Source organism: Plectropomus leopardus, chromosome 6 (assembly GCF_026936395.1).
Source record: "Plectropomus leopardus strain MGB_pleo_1.0 chromosome 6, ASM2693639v1, whole genome shotgun sequence".
Taxonomy (NCBI): Eukaryota; Metazoa; Chordata; class Actinopteri; order Perciformes; family Serranidae; genus Plectropomus; species Plectropomus leopardus.
The window spans coordinates 1,653,066-1,671,125 of NC_142181.1; the positions used below are offsets into that span (position 1 = coordinate 1,653,066).

Sequence of the window (18,060 nt, forward strand, 5' to 3'; positions counted from 1 at the left end):
TGGGCAACTTCACAAGAAATGTCAAAAAAAAAAAAAAAAAAAGCGAGAAATCAATAAAAAGTTATGAGAAAATTACCTAAAATAAGCAAAAAACAAACAAACCAATCATGTGTTTGGTCAACCTTTGGGATCAACATGAACGCAGACTGTCAGTCACACCTTCAGGTGCTGAAGCTTCCAAAAAAAAGGCTTGTCAGTTCATAAAACACAGTGTGCGACTCTGCTGCCAACGCCGAAACTGGGGGGCCTGCATTTGATGTTTTCGTCTAAAACTGACAATTTGATAATCAAACTCAAACAGCACCATACAACACTTAAAAGTCCCAAAGTAAGATTTATAATATAACACATCATCAAGTGAGGAGATGCTTCATTTTGTTGCTGTTTAAAAGTGAAAATGGATCACTGACCAGAACAGGCGACACCGACCAGATCTGATCAACATTCAGATTTAAAACACATGACTGGACCAGATCATCAGGCTCCTTCCTTCAACATGCTGATTTCTGTGGAGTGAAACTGAAGAACCAGCAAAAGGTTTGCATGACTTGATTCAACTTGTCCATATCTCCCAGGAAGATCTATTCATGACACAAAATCTGCATTTTACGCATGGTGAAACTTGACTGACATTACATATTACAAAGGACATTCATCATCCCAGTCGACACAAGGAAATGTGTGACAAGTTTCTGCAAACCGCAAAAATGTTACATTTGCATGCTTCATTCGTAATGTATAATTTCTTAAGTGACATCGAATGTGGGCTTACTTTGTCATCGGGAGGTGGAGAGTACGGTGGGTCACCAAGGTCCCTGTCGCTGTTTTTCCAACAAGAACTGTGTCCACAAAACCAGGTGTTAAAGGCCCAAACACGGTCTTTTCCAACACGTTCTCATCTTGTGACCTTTTGCATCTATTTGTGACGTTTTAAGAAATCCTTCTGCATCAGCTGTTTACGCTCCGGGATGCTGTTACCGTGATGGACATGTTGGGACATAGCACGGTCATGGATGATTAGGTTTAGGCAAAAGAGGCACACGGTAAGGTGTAGAAAAAGAAAGCATCCAAACAGGGAGCGAACTCCTGACTTTTGCACGGGGGGTTCGGTCGTATGTGGGACCCAGCCACCTGTACTGTAACCGCGCTTGTGCTCCTTATCGCGCGTCATCACCGAAAGCATTATTACCTGATGCTGTCCTTCAGCATGTCATGCTACGCGACTGGTTCTGTCCAGCAGCTTTTTGAAGTCATGATGCTCGTGCGCGTTGCATGTGGATGCATCCAGTGCCGTCCGTCCTTCCACCTGCATATAATAACAACGCCACTGATTCTGTGTGAGCACGTTCTCATCGCCAGCTGCGTTCTGGTTGGACGCGGAAGGTGGCTTTTGGCATCACGCTCGTATGCCAAAAGTACTGACAGAGTGGCGCTATTTGATGAGTTCGGAGTGAGAACGGGTCGGGACTTCCACGTCTACATATTACACTCTAGGAATCTGTCTGAGTCTGCTGTTGATGTTTCGGGATACCCATACCATGATGTCAACACAAGCACATGGTGGGATTAAAAAAGCACCGTGTTTTAGGCAACAAAAGCACACGACAACCAACACACTATTGGTTGCTATGACAACAGCAGTGCATGTAAATGCAGCAACCTGTACTTCCTGAAATCCTTGCTTCGTTTTTGCTCTATTTTTTCTACACCATGGCCGTTTCTGCTGAAGCACGACTTTTCTACGACAGAAAACATCGGAAAAAGTTGTGTGGGGTTTGGACTGAATACAGCAGCCTGCGACAGGATCTCCACAAACGGCATACGCCAAGCGGCCAGTCAGACCAGAGGGGAGAAATAAAACCCAAAGAGCCAGACAAAGAGAGGGAGGAGAGCCGGCATCAGGGCAAGGCTCAGTCAGCAACAGGAGGTCGGGGACTGCTCTGCGAACATCTTCGCAGAGATATGATTAACCCCTAACATCCTGGATCAAGCTGCTGCACTGCATGGGCGGACCTTGCTGGGAGCACAGCACATGCTGGCATGGATGCTTAGGTTCAGGCAAAAGAGCACATGGCAAGGCGTAGAAAAACACGTCACATTCAGATGGAAGGTGAACACCAACCTGACGCCGTCCAGCAGCGTATCATACAAGTTCTGCCCTGCTGCATTCACAACTGACACCACCCATCTGCATATCATGCTGCCACGGCCGGTGCCACCCGTCTGTATGATGTTGAATCAACACCGCAAATTGTCCAGTTTCTGAATAAAGATCTCAAGAAGGAAACTGTTGATAGATTAGATAAAAAACTCACACTGATACACAAAGTGATTTTAAAGTGTTTATTTAAGAGTTAAAGTAATAAAAAGTATAAAGATACCTCATTAAAGGCAGGCAGTTCCAACATTTACATTCATTTTAACCCTTTGAAACTTAAGCAAATTGGCTTAATTTCTTTCAAAAACATGGGAAGATGGTGATGAGCAAATTAACAACAAATCACCCAAAAAGGAGCGAGAAATTGCACAAGAATTTTTTTTTTAAACTGCTTAAAATGTTAAAATAATTCTGTAATATCACTCTTAATTATGATATTAAGATTATTTTTACTATGATTTTTCCCCTAGCTTTTTAGAAAATATTTTTTTTTCTAATTTTACTAATTTATTACAAACTGTGGAATATTTTTCGCCAAGTTGCTTATTGCCTTTCTCCCCATGTTTTTTTTTAAAGAAGAAATCGATTTGCTCAGACTTCAAAGGTTTTAATACATGTTAAAGGCATCTAAAAGCAGCACACAAAAGAGATGTTACTTTAGGTTTCAAAGGGTTAACATAACAAGGTGGTTTATCAATATATCTAATTCTCCAACAAAGTCCCCATTTCAACTGCAATAGGCGGTTTGAGGTCTTTTTTTTTTGCATCTGTGCCTTTTTTTTCTCATTTCTCAGCTCCGAGCGTTGGATAAAGTAACACAGTTTTGGTACTCGGTTTGGCCTGAATTCCACCTTAAACTTCTGCTCAGAACACTTTTTTTCTCCACAACTCATGACTTTGGCTGGCAGCCGCACAAACACACCTCTTCGAAAACACTGAACTCCTTTCAGATACAGAAGTTTAATAATTTCAGCAACTACTGAATGTCATTAAATGTTGTTCGGACAGTCTTGGTCCCCAGACGAACCCGATTTATCTGGTTCCATCATCAGGTCGAAATTACAATTTGTTCAGTACTTTGGTTCATCTATCGAAAAAAAGGACCATCAATCAAGGGTTAAGTACACTGGGTGTGCAGCCAAAAGTGTCCATGTGGTCATATAATTAAGCTGCTAATGGACAGTCCCTGCAAACTCTTCTATCCCGCTTTTTCTTTTCATATCTTAAACTGAATCTACCAAACATGTCTCTGTTTGTGCACCACGTCTCTGTCCTCATCTGCAGGTTTTTAGAAAAACTGAACATCTTCTTTTCAACAAACAGAATAATCCCCAAATCTTAGCAGATCGTGTCTTTAACTCAGGAAGCGAGTACTCATCTTGTGATCGATGTTTACTTTCTCCAGTGACTGAAAACAAAATAAAAGGAATCATTGTATTGTTGAAAGTTGTACTTGTCCTACCATAGATGAAAAAAAGAACATTTGACATTTTAGTCTTTTTATGTTTGGAGACGCTAAAAGCTGTTTGTGTGTGTTGATTTCATTGTCACGTCCCCAAACACATATTCACATAAAAAAATAATGCTTGTACAATATAATATAATTGTATAATTTTGAGCAACGTAGTTTATAAAACCTCATTTTTAGCTGGATGAATTGTATGCTTGTTTTATTTATTATTTCATTGTTTTAAGATTTAACTAGTTGACTAAGTTTTCATCCTCCTAAAAGAAATGAAGCAGGAAAAATACAGCAATACACCAACCAAATTTCTGAAAATGACAGAAATGTTTTTGTTCAGATTGATGTCCCCAATTGTCCATTTGGTCTCTATCTTACTCAACCCCCCTCTTACCTTTCTGAACTCTTCAAAGGAGATGGCGTCGTCCTGGTCCAGGTCGGCCTCCTGGATGGCTCGCTCAGCGATGCTCTGCAGCTGCTCCTCAGTCACCTGCATCCCCAGCATCGCCCGCAGCACCTGTCAGTCACAGTGAGCAACCAATCAGTCATCACGTCCAAAATGACTCGCCTCTTTTGTAGGTTTAAATACTCTTGGAAGCTTTCATGTCTATAAAACATACAGCACTTATGGTGTACCTCAAGGGTCCATTATGGGCCCTGTATTCCTTTCTCGATGTGCATAATTATATATTTCTATGCAGACGATGCATTTTTTTATCTTCCCGTCATTCCTCTTGATACCAGTAGTTTGGTTTCCCTGAGGCAGAGATACTTAACTGTGCTTTGGGGCCACTTTTGCAAAATGGCAGGAGGCCAGGGGCCAGCTGCTGCAGCCCCATACATGTTTGTAGGATTTTAAGACGCTGCTCAAATTTAAGGTTGTTCAAACTGTAAGGTTTCGAGGATTTTAGGAAATTTCTAGAATTTTAAGACATTTTGAGGATTTTAGGATGTTGTTACGGTTTAAAGACATTTCTAGGATTCAAGGACATTTCTAGGTTTTAAAATATCTTTGAAAATATCTTAAAATACTAATATTTGAGGAATTTTGTAGGATTTGGGAGATTTCTATAATTCTAGGCTGATTCTGGGATTTTAGGACATTTTACAATGTTTCTAGGATTTTGGGAAATTTCTAGGATTTTATGGTATTTAGGATTCTAGGATGTTTCTTGAATTTTAGAACATTTTTCAATTTTAGGACATTTTTAGGATCTACAGACGTTTCTCAGATTCTAGGACATTTCTGGGGTTTTTTACGACTTTTTAAGGAGTTAAGGACATTTCTAGGACATTCGGGACTTAACTGTGACCTCTGTCTGATTGGGGGATTCTCCACTGGCAGTTTTGTGATCAACAAGCTCTATTTTGACGCTGTTTAACGCTCTCTGGTACCTCATGTATACCCTGTGTAAATCACTTATTTTATTGTGAATTAGAAAAAGGTTGGGGGACCTCTCGGCACAATATGAGGGAAAGATTTGCTTTAAACCTTTAAGTCTGAGTGTAACGGTACGATCTGAACTTCTTTTCCTACATGTGTATTCTTGGTTTTGGGCAGAGACGCAGTGATGAGTTTACAGACCTGGAGAAGCTCCTCTCGGGAAATCTTTCCATCTTTGTCCTGATCGTACAGCTGGAAAGCAACTGGACACACAGAGAGCTTATAAAACCATCTGTTACAGAAGAACTGTCATCTGTGGATCTCGGGTTATAAACTATAAACGAAAAGCTGAAGCGGGACTGACATTTGAGCTTGCCGGTCCTGCTGTTGGCCGGCTCTGGCTGTGCTCCGTTTTTATTTCGGTTTGATTCTGTGGGACGAAAATGAGCCAGAACCCGAACAAAGGAGGCAAAGTCCACCGTTTCCTTTCTGGAGAGAGAGGAAAGGCGAATGTTTCCCGTTTCCTTTTCAAGGTGACTAACAAACACAGGAAGGTCCATAAACTGCTCTGAAATACTGCTCCTGTCGAACCTCTAAATCGATGGAAAAATAACTTTCTGCTGCCTCAAAATAGCGACACGCCTAAAATGTGCAGACCAAAGCTCATTTTAAGACCTACGCACTCATGGGTGCACAGAGGGACACGAGTATTTGTTATTTAGTACTTTTACAACGAGAAACGATGCCGTGAAAATGACAACGGCGCCGGTCGGTCTGAAACTAAGGTCCTATGGTGTGCTTTGAAACTTACAGTGTTTATGTGAAGTATCTGTGTGTGTGTGTGTGTGTGTGTATGATGTACTTAATGGTCTAAAACTAAATTGAAAACCATCATTGTAAATAAATAATCTGATCTCATCCACTGTGAAAAGGGGAAACATTATCAGGCTGCTGCACCCTGGAGAGAAGAAGGCACTGATGATTCTGTCTCCGATGGGGTTCAGGGCGAGCTCCGGAACGGCTCCGAAATCCTCGAGCCTGAGACACACAGAGGAACAAAATCACATCCCAAACCAACATCACTAATGTTTTCATTTTTTTGTAAATTATTTTAAACATATAAGAACTAAAAATATAGTTTTCTGCACATTTTTTTATTTTTTCCCTGAAATGAATAATTTTGTCTTTTTTCTTTATTACTACTACTACTACTACTACTACTACTACTACTACTACTACTATTATTATTATTATTTTCATTATTATTATTATTATTATTATTATTGTTATTTAAATTTGCAGGACATTTCTCGTCAAGTTGCTCATTGCTTTTTTTCCCATGTTTTCCAGAGAACAAATTTTATCAGATGTCAGAGGTTTTAAATTTAGATGTAAAAAAACCATCTGCAACGCTGCGCAACAAAACTGACGTCCATCCAGGTTCTAAAGAGTTAAATCAATGAAAGCAACCTTTACAGAGGTGTTTCATTCTGTTTAAGATGCAGAAATTTGACAGAAACTTCAGATTTTCCTCATTTTGTTACATTTGTGTTTAGAAACCATAAAAAACATGGCTGCTTCCGCTCTCACTATTAGAAACAAATGTGCTGAGAGTTAAACATCGTGATCAGACCTTTTCACACGGAATTTGCACGGACATCTCGTTTTAAATGTGGCCGTTAAAAGGCGGCCTGCAGCGTCGCAGCACAGACCTGAGCTCTCCTCTCTGCTCTTTGTCCAGGAACTCAAACCTCTCGTACAGGCGGAGGATGTGAGCGGCGGAGACTGAAACACAGAGAGCGTTCGATTGATTACAGACCGATCAATAACCCATCATGTCTGGAAACAAAACACTCGGCGTGATTTGCAGTCAGAAGCTTGAATAATTTACCGGTCGGTTCTGCAGCAGGTCACATTGCACATCAGAGCTGCTCTGTTGACTTTCTTTGCTGTTTGCTCTTTTCATGATAAGAAGCTCGGCAGGAGAGTTTGACTCCTAACATGCAGCCAAACACAGCCAACACGCACTTTACTCAGTTTACCTTTTAACTTTAGTCCTTTAAAACAGTGAGAAACCAAAAAAAAATCACCATACAGTTAGCAAAATAAAAAAAAACTGAAAAAAAATAAAAATGAAAAGACAAAAAACAAAATTACCTAAAAATAAGAAAATTGTGTTTGATAATAAATTTATTTTTCCCCTTTTACTATATTTGTTTATTAATTATTATTATTATTATTATTATTATTATTATTAGTATTATTATTATTATAGCAATTTGCAGGACATTTCTGTTCATTGCCTTTGACTCAAAAGAAAAAGTACAACAAAATTACCTGAAAATTAGAAAAAAAAGAGAAAAAAAAGCAAAACATAAAAACGATCTGGGACAGCAGATCATTTTAGTCATTAACATTTTTCTTTAACTTTCCACCAGGTGTTATTTTAATGCCTTTTGAGAATGTCACAAAAAAAAAAAAAAAGTCAAAAAAAAAAATGTACACTGCGACACTGTGACACTGCTGTGTTTCTCGCTGGGTTAGTGCCACCAAAACTTGGTAGTTTGAGCAAAAAAATGTCCTCACCTTAACCAAGTGTGCACAGCGTTGCCGAAAAAAAGTTTCAATGTACTGTATCTGCTACATAATGACGTAGAAATGTAACATATCCATGGTTTGCAGAAATGTACAAGCGCTGAATTTTAATGGTGTTTGGGCTGTGCACACTTTAGGACGTTTCTCGGATTTTAGGACACCTCTATGACATTTTAGGACCTTTCTAGGATTTTCCTAACCATAACAAAGTATTTTTTGTGATCTAAAATACCCATTGCCATGTAGCATGTATCTGCTACAGAATGACGTAGAAATGTAACATATCCATGGTTTGCAGAAATGTAAAGCGCTGACTTTTTTTGGCGTTTGGGTCGCAGAGCAGCACAGTGAGCAGTTATCTGTTTTTGTGGTTAACATTGTCGTCAGTTTCTGTATCAGTGTGGACAGCTCAGGGTGTTCACTCACACACACACCCCCCCACACACACACACACACACACACACACTGAGATAAACACCAGATGAAACAACGTGATGAGTTTAACAACGTTCGCCGTGCTGCTATCACACCACTCACACATTTAGAGACAGTTCTGGAGGGTTTTTTTTGTGTTTTCGTCTCTTAAATCAACCAAAAGTCATCATTAAGTATCTGTGTAAATATACTGTAGAGTTACCAAACCACCAGAGTGTGTTTTCTGTATGTTCGTGTGATTAAAGCACATCAGTTGTTGGATGAAAGCTCCTCTCTGTCAGCTGTGGCTTCATGTTTCACAGCTGTCACCGTCCTTCAGAGTCTAAATACACGACTGTTTCTTCATGATGGCCCTTTGTGTCTCGAATAAAAAACTCTAAGTGTTCAGATGAAGGTCAAATACAAGCAGAATAAGAAAAAATAATCCTAAAGCACGCACACATGATTCAGCACTGAACTCAAAGGACTCAAAGTTGCTTTAATGTTCCTAAAATGATCACTGGAGATGTTTTTGGCTGATCTGTGCTCTCTCTTCCTCTTTTCCTCACTCTGTTCTTTCTCTAAGATTTTTGCAAAAAACAAGCAGCCAAAAAACACGCGCACTCACAGCCGGTTTCCTTCATGAGCTCCTGGGCGTTTGGGATGTTGTTGATGCTGGAGCTGCCGGAGCCCATCCTGCAGCCGAGACTCAAGCTGACTTCTGATTTCCACTTTCCTTGTGTCGTCTGGCTGCAGTTTGAGCAGCTGACTGTATCTTTCCATCTGCACTCTGCGTCCCGCCAGCACACACGACAGACAAGCTGCTCAGCCAATCACTGCTCGCCTAACAGGCAGACACTGACCAATGAGGGTCTACGACCTGCTCTGCAACGGAGTCGCTGGAAAAAGGATCATTTTAAAGAAAGATAAGCTAAGATAAGTGTGATTTTAATATTTATTATTTAATGTTGTGTTGTTGTTTTATTTGTGGGTTAGGGGAACTTTCCTCAGATATTAGGACATTTGTAGGATTTTAGGACATTTTTCAGAGATTTAGGATGTTTCTAGGATTTTAGGACATTTCTAGGATTTTCGGATGTTTCTAGGATTTTCAGACATTTCTAGGATTTAGGATCTTTCTCAGAGATTTAGGATGTTTCTAGATCTAGGATTTTAGGACATTTCTTGGATTTTATGACATTTCTCGGATTTTAGGGCTTTTCTTGAACGTTAGGAGGTTGCAGGATTTTGGGACATTACCTGGATTTTAGGAGGTTTCTAGCATTGCGAACATTTCTCAAATTTTAGGACATTTCTTGGATTTAATGACATTTAGGATTTAATGACATTTAGGATTTAACATCATTTCTAGGATTTGAGGACATTTGTAGCTTTTAATGATATATAGCACATCTCAGATTTTGGGACATTTCTCTGATTTTCATGTTTCAAGGATTTTAGGAAGTTAGGGGCCATTCCCTCCCCCTCGAGATGACAGTCAGCTGATACACTCAGTCACTTTAAAAATGCTGATTTGACACATATGAGTTATACAAATGTAAGGTGCTCTGTGTCTCCAGCTGGCTGCAATGATGCATGTTAGAAACACACAGCTTGTTGGTTCGTGTGTGATACTGTTGTGATACTGTAAAATGTCAGTCTGTTTTTGGATACTAGATGGAGCCATTTCCACATAAATACAATCTGTCCAATGTCCTCAGAAGAAGTGAGAGACATCACAGTGTGAGTACTGGGACTCCTGACGGCACTAAGTGACGACATACTGGTTTGTTTTAGGTTGAGAGCATTCAAGGGCCAAAGATTTTTGTGTAAAACACTTTCATCAGGACTGATGAAAATCATATTAATGTGTAATATTTTTTATAGCATGAATTTGAAAAACACTCTGTGCTCAGAGCGGTATGAGTGTGAGTATTTGACACGGCACGAAAAATAATAATGTAGAAATATCATAGATGCTGCTAATCGTTGACATATCCCAGGCTGTGATAATCAAGAGAACATTTATGATTTTAGCACGTGGTATATTGAAAATAATTCATTTTTTGTGTGGGTTTTTTCATCTAAAAACATAGTGGCATTATGACAAAAACCTGGCATTTAAAGGGTTTAAATTCTGAAAATCAATGAATATTTGATATTTATGATCCGTGCTGATGTTGGTCAAAAAAATAAACTCAATGAAAATAGAGAATAATATCAATGTATAATATTTTAGTGCTTTTTGAGTGCAGGGCGATACGAGTGTGTGTAGTATTAAAGTTGGGCCCTAAACGGTTAACAGTATTATCAGTTGTAGTTTTTTGTAAGTCCTGCCTGGACTTTGACCCAATTCAAGTTCAGTCCAATAAGTTCAGAACGAACGAACACACACACACACACACACACACACACACACACACACACACACACACACACACACACACACACACACACACACACACACACACACACACACACACACACACACACACACACACACACACACACACACACACACACACACACAGCATTCCTCTCTGGTCACGTCTGACACAGTTTCAGCTCTGTTTATCTAAATAAAAAGCTTCTTTGGAAAAATTTGCCTGGTTTCCTTCTTGTCTTTTGTCTCTCAGCAGCATCAGAGCGCAGCGATACAACACGTGAGGTTAAAAAAAGCTTTTTTCGATCCAGACTGAAACTTAAATCCACGTTTCAGAGATCATAACGAGTAACAGGATAAAAAGTACCGTCTTGTGTTGTAATATCTATTTAAAGCAACATTTCACTCCCTTTTTAATGAGGACATGAAAGGAGAAAACTTTTTTAACGAGGGGTCGACCGATTTTGGCTTTTCAGGGTCGATTATTGGTACTTAATGAGACCAGTAACCAATATTTGAAACCAGTATGCATTTACAATAAAAAAGAAAATATTTCTGTCAATATTTAGAATTTGGATTATATAAAACTCCACTTGATTAAACTGTTTTAGTAAATGTTTCATCAAAACTGAAACTCATATGCGGCGAGCTCTCAGGACGACCTCACGAATTATTATTATTTGTGAGCTCGCTGTTGATTTCCGTCTCCGTTTCCTAGAACTCACACTTCTTCTTCTCCCTCTCGCTCGATCTGTTGTGGTTTTTCCAGGCGTGGAAATGAAAGCTCAGGTATGTTCGGTATGTGGTGGCAGGTGACACATGGGCAGGTACAAAGGTGACAGATGAAACAATGAGCCACGTGGTGCAGTCGTCGCACAAAGGAAACACAAAACAGTCAGAACTGCAGGACGGTGGATGTGACCACAATCAGACGATCAGATCAGGGCGTGTCTGCAGATTATTTTAAAAAACTCTCTCTCTCTACATATATATATACATCTCATATATGCATCCCTTCATTGAAGCACTGACTCTTGAGCAGAAACTGGGAAACTGGGAAAAACCTCAGAACTGTGAAACTCAACTTAAAGTCCAGATTTCATAGTAGAAATAAAGTGATTGACACAGTGAGGTTTTTTTTTGTTCTTTTAGTCTCCAGAAGGTGTCAGAGACATAAAACAGCATCAAAATAGAGCTTGTTAATCAAACCTAAAAGACCCTAATTTTCTAAAATACTAGATGTCCCATATACCTAAAAACATCCCAAAATGAATGTCCTGAAATCTGAAAAATGTCCTAGAATCCTTGAAGCATCCCCAACTCCTAGAAAGATCCTGAAATTCTAGAAACGTCCCAAAATTGTCAAAATGTCTTGAAGCCTCTGAAACATCCTAATATCCTAAAATTGTCCTTTAGAGAGATAAGCCTAAATCCTTGAAACATCCCAAAATCCTTGAAATGTCCTCAAATCCTAAAATTGTCCTAAAATCCAAGAAATGTCTTCAAATTCAAGAAATTTCCTATAATCCCTGACATATTCAAATTCCCTGGAGACATCCTAAAATCTGAGAAACATCCTAAAATACTAAAAATGTCCTTAAATTCTTGAAAGATCCAAAATTCTCCAAATGTCTTAAAATCCAAGAAACATGTTTGGGGCTGCTGCGACTGGCCCCTGGCCTCCTGTCATTTTAGAAAAGTGGCCCTCAATCAAAGCAAGTTGAGTATCCCCGCCCTGTAAGAAGACAAAGTCACACTTGACTGATTCATTTGACTGATTGATTGATTGACAGGTCGACTGATTGACAGGTGATCAGTGTCGACGGATTTATGAATCAAAGGCCGACACAGAAACAACTCGCTCTGGTCTTCAGCCTCGCTGGGCTTTTGTCCCGACTGTCACAACCAGTGAAACAGAAAGCATGTCAGTGTGTGTGTGTGTGTGTGTGTGTGTGTGTGTGTGTGTGTGTGTGTGTGTGTGTGTGTGTGTGTGTTGGCCGACAGCCAATAGGAAATGAATGAAGTTTTCCTGGCTGAGTGAACTTTGACCCCCTCCCTGCTCCCCCGACTGGCTCCTGGCTCTGATATAATACAACATGAAACACACTGCAGGTACACAGAGAAAACCTCAGCGAGCGCAACAAAAAACTATCCACAATGTGTCCTGACAGCGACTGTCCCAGGTGAAGATTTAAAAGGTGAATCAGGGTTGATATTTTTGGATGTTACCAGTGTTGTGCATGAACGCCCTGAGAGCTCTTTTATTAAAAAAATCAAATTAAAACAAAATGCATCTGTAGGTGAGAAAGAGCTGACGTGTCATGAAGAAGCTCGTGTCTGCGACAAAAACTCCTGCTCATATTTTTCGTGAACTGATAACACTGATACTGATAATAATAATAGCAGTTGCTATAACGACGGCAGCACATGTAGATGCAGCAGCCTTTAGCTCCTCAAATCTTTGCTACTTTTTTGCGATATTTTGTTCTATTTTTTCGACTCCATGGCGCCTTTTGCTGAAGAACAACTTTTCTACGACAGAGAAGCTCTTATCAACATCGGGAAAAGTTATGTGGGGTTTGGACTGAATGCAGCCGACCACGAGAGGATCTCCAACTGCACACGCCGAGCAGCCAATAAGACCAGAGGGGAGCTGGCATCAGGTCGAGGCTGACCCGACTTGGACCGAGAGCTGTTCCTCTGCACACATCTTCACAGAGACACGGTTAACCCCTAACATCCCGGATCAAGCTGCACTGGATGGATGACCTTGTTCAGAGCTGACAGGACACAAGACCAACTTATCACCCATTCGCTCTTGTACTCCTTTGGGCGAGCGGGTGATGCAGCTCGCCCAGCATCACCCAGCGAGTGCATCACCCAGTGTGGTTTGGACGTGTAGTCGTTGTTAAGGAGTAACCTGCGTAGACGGGGCTGACCGGAGCTCCTCACTATGATGACAGCTGACATTCTGCATCATGTTAGTTGAACTATTTGTGTAGTTCAACACCCTCTTGCAATATTTGCAGACTGTTTTTGTCATTTGTGTTATCTTTTTGCATGTATTACTTTCTGACTTGAGGAGGCTCAAATGCCGCCACACTCCCGATTTGAAACTGGAGGGAGGATCTTCTATTTCAATATCGCCAGTTGCAGAGCCTTTGCGTCATCTTATTTGCAGTGGCGAGCTGTCTCTAGTCTCGGACATGACGTAGGATGTTGAACACGTTGTGACATGGCATGTTGAGTAAGGCAAGTCAGAAGCATGCTGCTCAAAAAGAGTATTGCGCTTCATTTTTCATTTCCTCAATTTGAATCTCACATAGGGCTGGGCAATAAAATGATAACGATATCAATCACGAAATAACTTTTCTCCAATTTAAATATGAGACGTAGTCGATAGAATCACCGTGGTCACCGTGGCAAATCAAATGCAGTGAACAAGTTTGACTGTAGAACAGCAGAGTGTTTGACAGCCACAGCGCTAAAACAGCCACATTTGCAGAGGTGGAAAGTGACTTCTTTAGACTCTTACAGTCTACTTTGTGTTAGATGTAATGTTTTGGGGGCCCGGGGCCACAAACACATGAGCTAATTTTCAGCCTTTCTTTAACTGGGAATGTTGCTATAGGAGAAGTAGGCCTACTCAAAAGTTTTTAATTCCTGAGTAAAATGATTAATAACACAATGCTGGAAAGTTGCTGGAAAATGTTTCAGTAGAATAGGTCCTCCAGCTGGTGATGCTGTTCTACAGTATATTTGTCATGTTCAATGTCTGACAGAAAATAAATATTTAAACCTAAATGAACCTGATGATATCTTCATATCTCACTGAGGAGTCAAAGCAACCTTTAAGCTCGACAGAAATAGTGATTTGATGTATATTGTGATATATATTGATATCGACTGATATGAAAAAAAGTATCGTGCTTTATTCCAGCCCTAATCTCACATATTTCGTATCGATTTTTAACTGCTTCGCGATGCATTGTTACACCCCTATTGGTTAGTAAACGTAGGTGAGTGAGATGGTCATCCCAAATTTCTGACACCGTCAGACGTTTGTCCCATGACCGTGACGAGGATCATCCTTGAACCTCTCTCACTGTGCGACCATCATTTTAGAGCAGCGACCAAAGATATTGCCACATTTCTGCATCATCTTTCATCTGCAGCCCAAAACCGCGCAGTGCATACTGGGCTTTAGAGGACTATCCGACTGATTGTACTGGTCAGTTCCCAGTGTAGAACAGACTAACCTTCCCTCAGGCTGAAAATTTTGTCTCGTTAAAACCTATTTTTTGTGAAAGTATGCAGAGAATGTGGTTATATAACTGTGCCATTGTTTCCAGAGACAAATGAGAGGTGACGTTTCGCAGTCCGGCTTCTAACAGGAGAGAGACGGAGAGAAGGAGGAACGTCCCACTGAGTCCAGCCGGACTGGTAATGAGAGGGAAAATTCCTGCCCAACACAGGAGAGAGGGGGAAATATGAGAAACTACTGCATAAATGACATCTTACTGATTCATCCGCTGTGGACTTATTAACCTCAAATCTGAGGTCACAGCTCACCGACAACTTTTCCCTCCCAAAATATCTCAAAATCAACGGGCCACATTTTTAAAAGAATTCCTAATAGAGTCCCTCAAAGATGAATCCAGGTGACCCTTCGTTTGGCGCCATCACCACACCAAAATTTCCACTCGTACTTAAAAAATTTGCATGTTTACACTGCAGAGGATGAAGCCATTGCATTTTAATGAATGAGCTGTTTAGCCCCTAAACTTTGATGTTTTTTAGGGGTCAGTCACTGTTTTTCCAGCTGTGATAGAGCCACAATTCTTTTTATTCATTTACTTTTTTACATTCCTGCTTTTCCAGCATGTTTTTCTCTATCAAACTGGTGTTGTGTAGGAAATCATTGCTTTATTTCTATATTTTTAGCCACCAAACGTGGGTGTTCTTTAAGGATTGTGCCACATAAAAAGGGGTTGTTATTTACAGACATTACTACATTTCAGCAGGGACTGTAACCCCAAACTGGGTATTTTATGCCAAAGCATGATCTTTTCTGAGCAATAACCAAATATTTTCTGTGCCTAAAATTAACCACTCGTTTACCACAGCATTGTTAAATGTTTCACTGGCCAGACGCACAACTGTGTCCGAGCCAGACACCGCTAAAAATGCAGTTGCCTCGGCTACTAGTATTTAAACCACTACACTGTTGTAGAGTTTATTTCTTTTTAATGATAAATTATATAAACATGCTTTGGCTTGTCAGTGTTTAATTTTTTGGATAAATCAGAGCTGGCAGCATTGGCTTTCAGTCAGTCCAGCTGTGTGAAAGTGCACCAACAGAGGCCTTTACTAAAAATATAATTTTCACACATTTGCTATACAAAGAGATTAATACCATTCTCCAGCCCAGCTGGATCTACTTTACTGCACCGTCAGTCCACGCTGACTCAAACTTGCGTACGTAGCCTTCGCTCACATCCACATTTTTAAATGTTTAGCTTTGCATGGAAATGACTGTACGCCCAGTTTTCTGTTGTACTTTCATTTCATAAATGAGGGCAAATGTATCCTCTACGTAATAACATGCAAATGTAATCTTTCTGTGGTTCGCAGACACGTACAATGCCAAAAAATGTTGCTTGAAATTTTACAGTTGAGACGAACATGAATGTCTGAACAACAGTTCATCACAATCCTTCAAATGGTTAAATATTTTAGTCTGGATTAAACCTGTGGACGTTATCTTTAAGACGAGCCCCATGTTCAGCTGCTCTCTGTTATCACGGTGATGTTTCATTTTGCAAGATTTTAAAGAGGGCCATTGAACAATAATCCAGAGTGTGAAAGGCTGCAGGAATGCATGACCTTTTTTGGCAGTGGCATAGATTTGGGCCACATTTGTAATTCTGAAACTAAACTGTTAAAGTAAAACATTACACAGTTCATGATAAAAGTCTGTAGTTAAACAATGCATTTACCAGAAACACTGTTGTGTAATCGACAGGCGTGTGCGTTTGTTTGTATGTGTGCGTACAGGTGACGCGGGGAATACCTGTCGATGTGACAATAGCGAAAGTAAACGGGCGGATTATGAGTCACAGACTTCATTGTTGCTATTTGTTGTTAACATAAATCAATCAATGCAGCCACTTCCTGCAGCTGAAGAACAATCAGTCAGTGATGTCAGGCGCTGTGGAAATCCCTCAGACTCGGTTCAGTGCGGCCTCGGTCAGCTCAGGTCAGATCCCTCCACTGTTTCACTCAGACACGCAGCGTTTTTCAGCTGTCTGCTGATACCCATCAAGTTGCAGTCAGACTAACCCAATCACCAGGAAAAATGGCGGCATTGTACGTTTCTGCAAAGATGGATACATTACATTTTTGTGTCATTATGTAGCAGATAAAGAAGAAACACTCTGTACTGGTTAGGAAAGATCATGTTTTGGCTTAAATGCACAAATGCCAGTGGAAACACGGCCTCCAGCTGCTGATAAACTCTCACAGTCGGTGCCACAAATGCTGCGTGGAAATCCAGCAACAGGCTGCAAAAAACGATCTAAACTCAGTGGCACAAAGACTACTGTAAATGTGGCCACAAGTCGCTAAAAAACAACCACATTTGGCAGCACATGGCCGATGAAATACAGCGACAGGCTGCTAAACAAAAACACCCACATTCAGTGGCACAAACATGTTGGAAAAAAGGACCACTGGTCTCTAAAAAACAACCACTTTTATTTCGGGTTTGGTATTGTTTTTTTTTTTTATTTTCTGACGCCAGTGCAAAAATGGTACCTGAATCAATATTTTAAAAAAATAAAATAAAATAAAAATAATCTAAACTTGAAATCTTTAAAGTATACTTAACAGTTTAAAGTAAATGTTGACATTTTAAATTTCTGTAAACCACAGATACATTACATTTGTATATTATGTAGAAGTCGTTGCTCGCATGAGTGAGTGAGACTTTGGCGTCTTCTGTCAGCGTACAGTACATTATGTCGCCAATGCGGTGAGGACGTCACTATCAAAATGTGCCAAGAAACTAAAGGTTGACCAAGAAGTTTTCAAAGACGAGTGGACACAGAAACGTGCTCATTTTGGCCTAATCCAGCATGAAGCTCATGCGTTTGATTTGCACAGACAAAGCTGGAGCTGCGAAGAGTAGAAATGTTAAACGACACAAAGCGCAAACATTTCTAACAGCAATATCCTCAGAGTACAGAGGTGAGGACGACAAAACTTGGACAGTTAAAATCTCAACAGCGATCTGATGGCACACTGAGTATCACGACACATCACACAAGCTGATGAGCTCGAACAAGGCGGCGACCTGAAGGAATAAAAACAAAATTTGGGTTTAATTAAGACACTAAAAAAAACGCAACGATATACATCGCCCCTGTGTACCAAAAACCGGAAAGCAACTGACACACTCTGGAGGAAATAGCGGACTCGGAAGACAACGCAGACCATCTTTACAGCCTGCACAAAATGGATAAGATGCCCGGTACGCCCCAGCCTGACTGAGTCATCTGACGACTGCCGTTATCGAGGTCGGTATGCTTCAATCCTTCAATCAAAAACTCAATTTACTGGTTACACTACACAAGGAAATAAAGCCACTCTGCTCCAGCTTGGAA

At 40.3% G+C, this 18,060-nt stretch overlaps 1 protein-coding gene across 3 annotated transcripts in view; it reads right to left on the reverse strand.

Annotated features, from left to right (window-relative positions):
- Nucleotides 1-2,329: 2,329 nt before the first annotated feature.
- The window catches only part of chp2 (calcineurin-like EF-hand protein 2), a 53,709-nt gene continuing 37,978 nt past the window's right edge, over nucleotides 2,330-18,060 (reverse strand). For 2 of the 3 annotated variants that reach the window (XM_088078469.1, XM_088078470.1), the window contains exons 4-9: nucleotides 6,717-6,789; nucleotides 5,962-6,042; nucleotides 5,369-5,493; nucleotides 5,206-5,267; nucleotides 4,015-4,137; nucleotides 2,330-3,566 (exon numbers count right to left, since the gene is read on the reverse strand). In XM_088078469.1, coding sequence (XP_087934595.1) covers nucleotides 3,513-3,566; nucleotides 4,015-4,137; nucleotides 5,206-5,267; nucleotides 5,369-5,493; nucleotides 5,962-6,042; nucleotides 6,717-6,789 — 518 coding nt within the window. In that variant the 3' untranslated portion in view covers nucleotides 2,330-3,512. Of the gene's footprint in view, nucleotides 3,567-4,014; nucleotides 4,138-5,205; nucleotides 5,268-5,368; nucleotides 5,494-5,961; nucleotides 6,043-6,716; nucleotides 6,790-8,641; nucleotides 8,801-18,060 lie in introns of those variants that run through there. The other variant, XM_042486099.2, reaches the window with a different exon arrangement.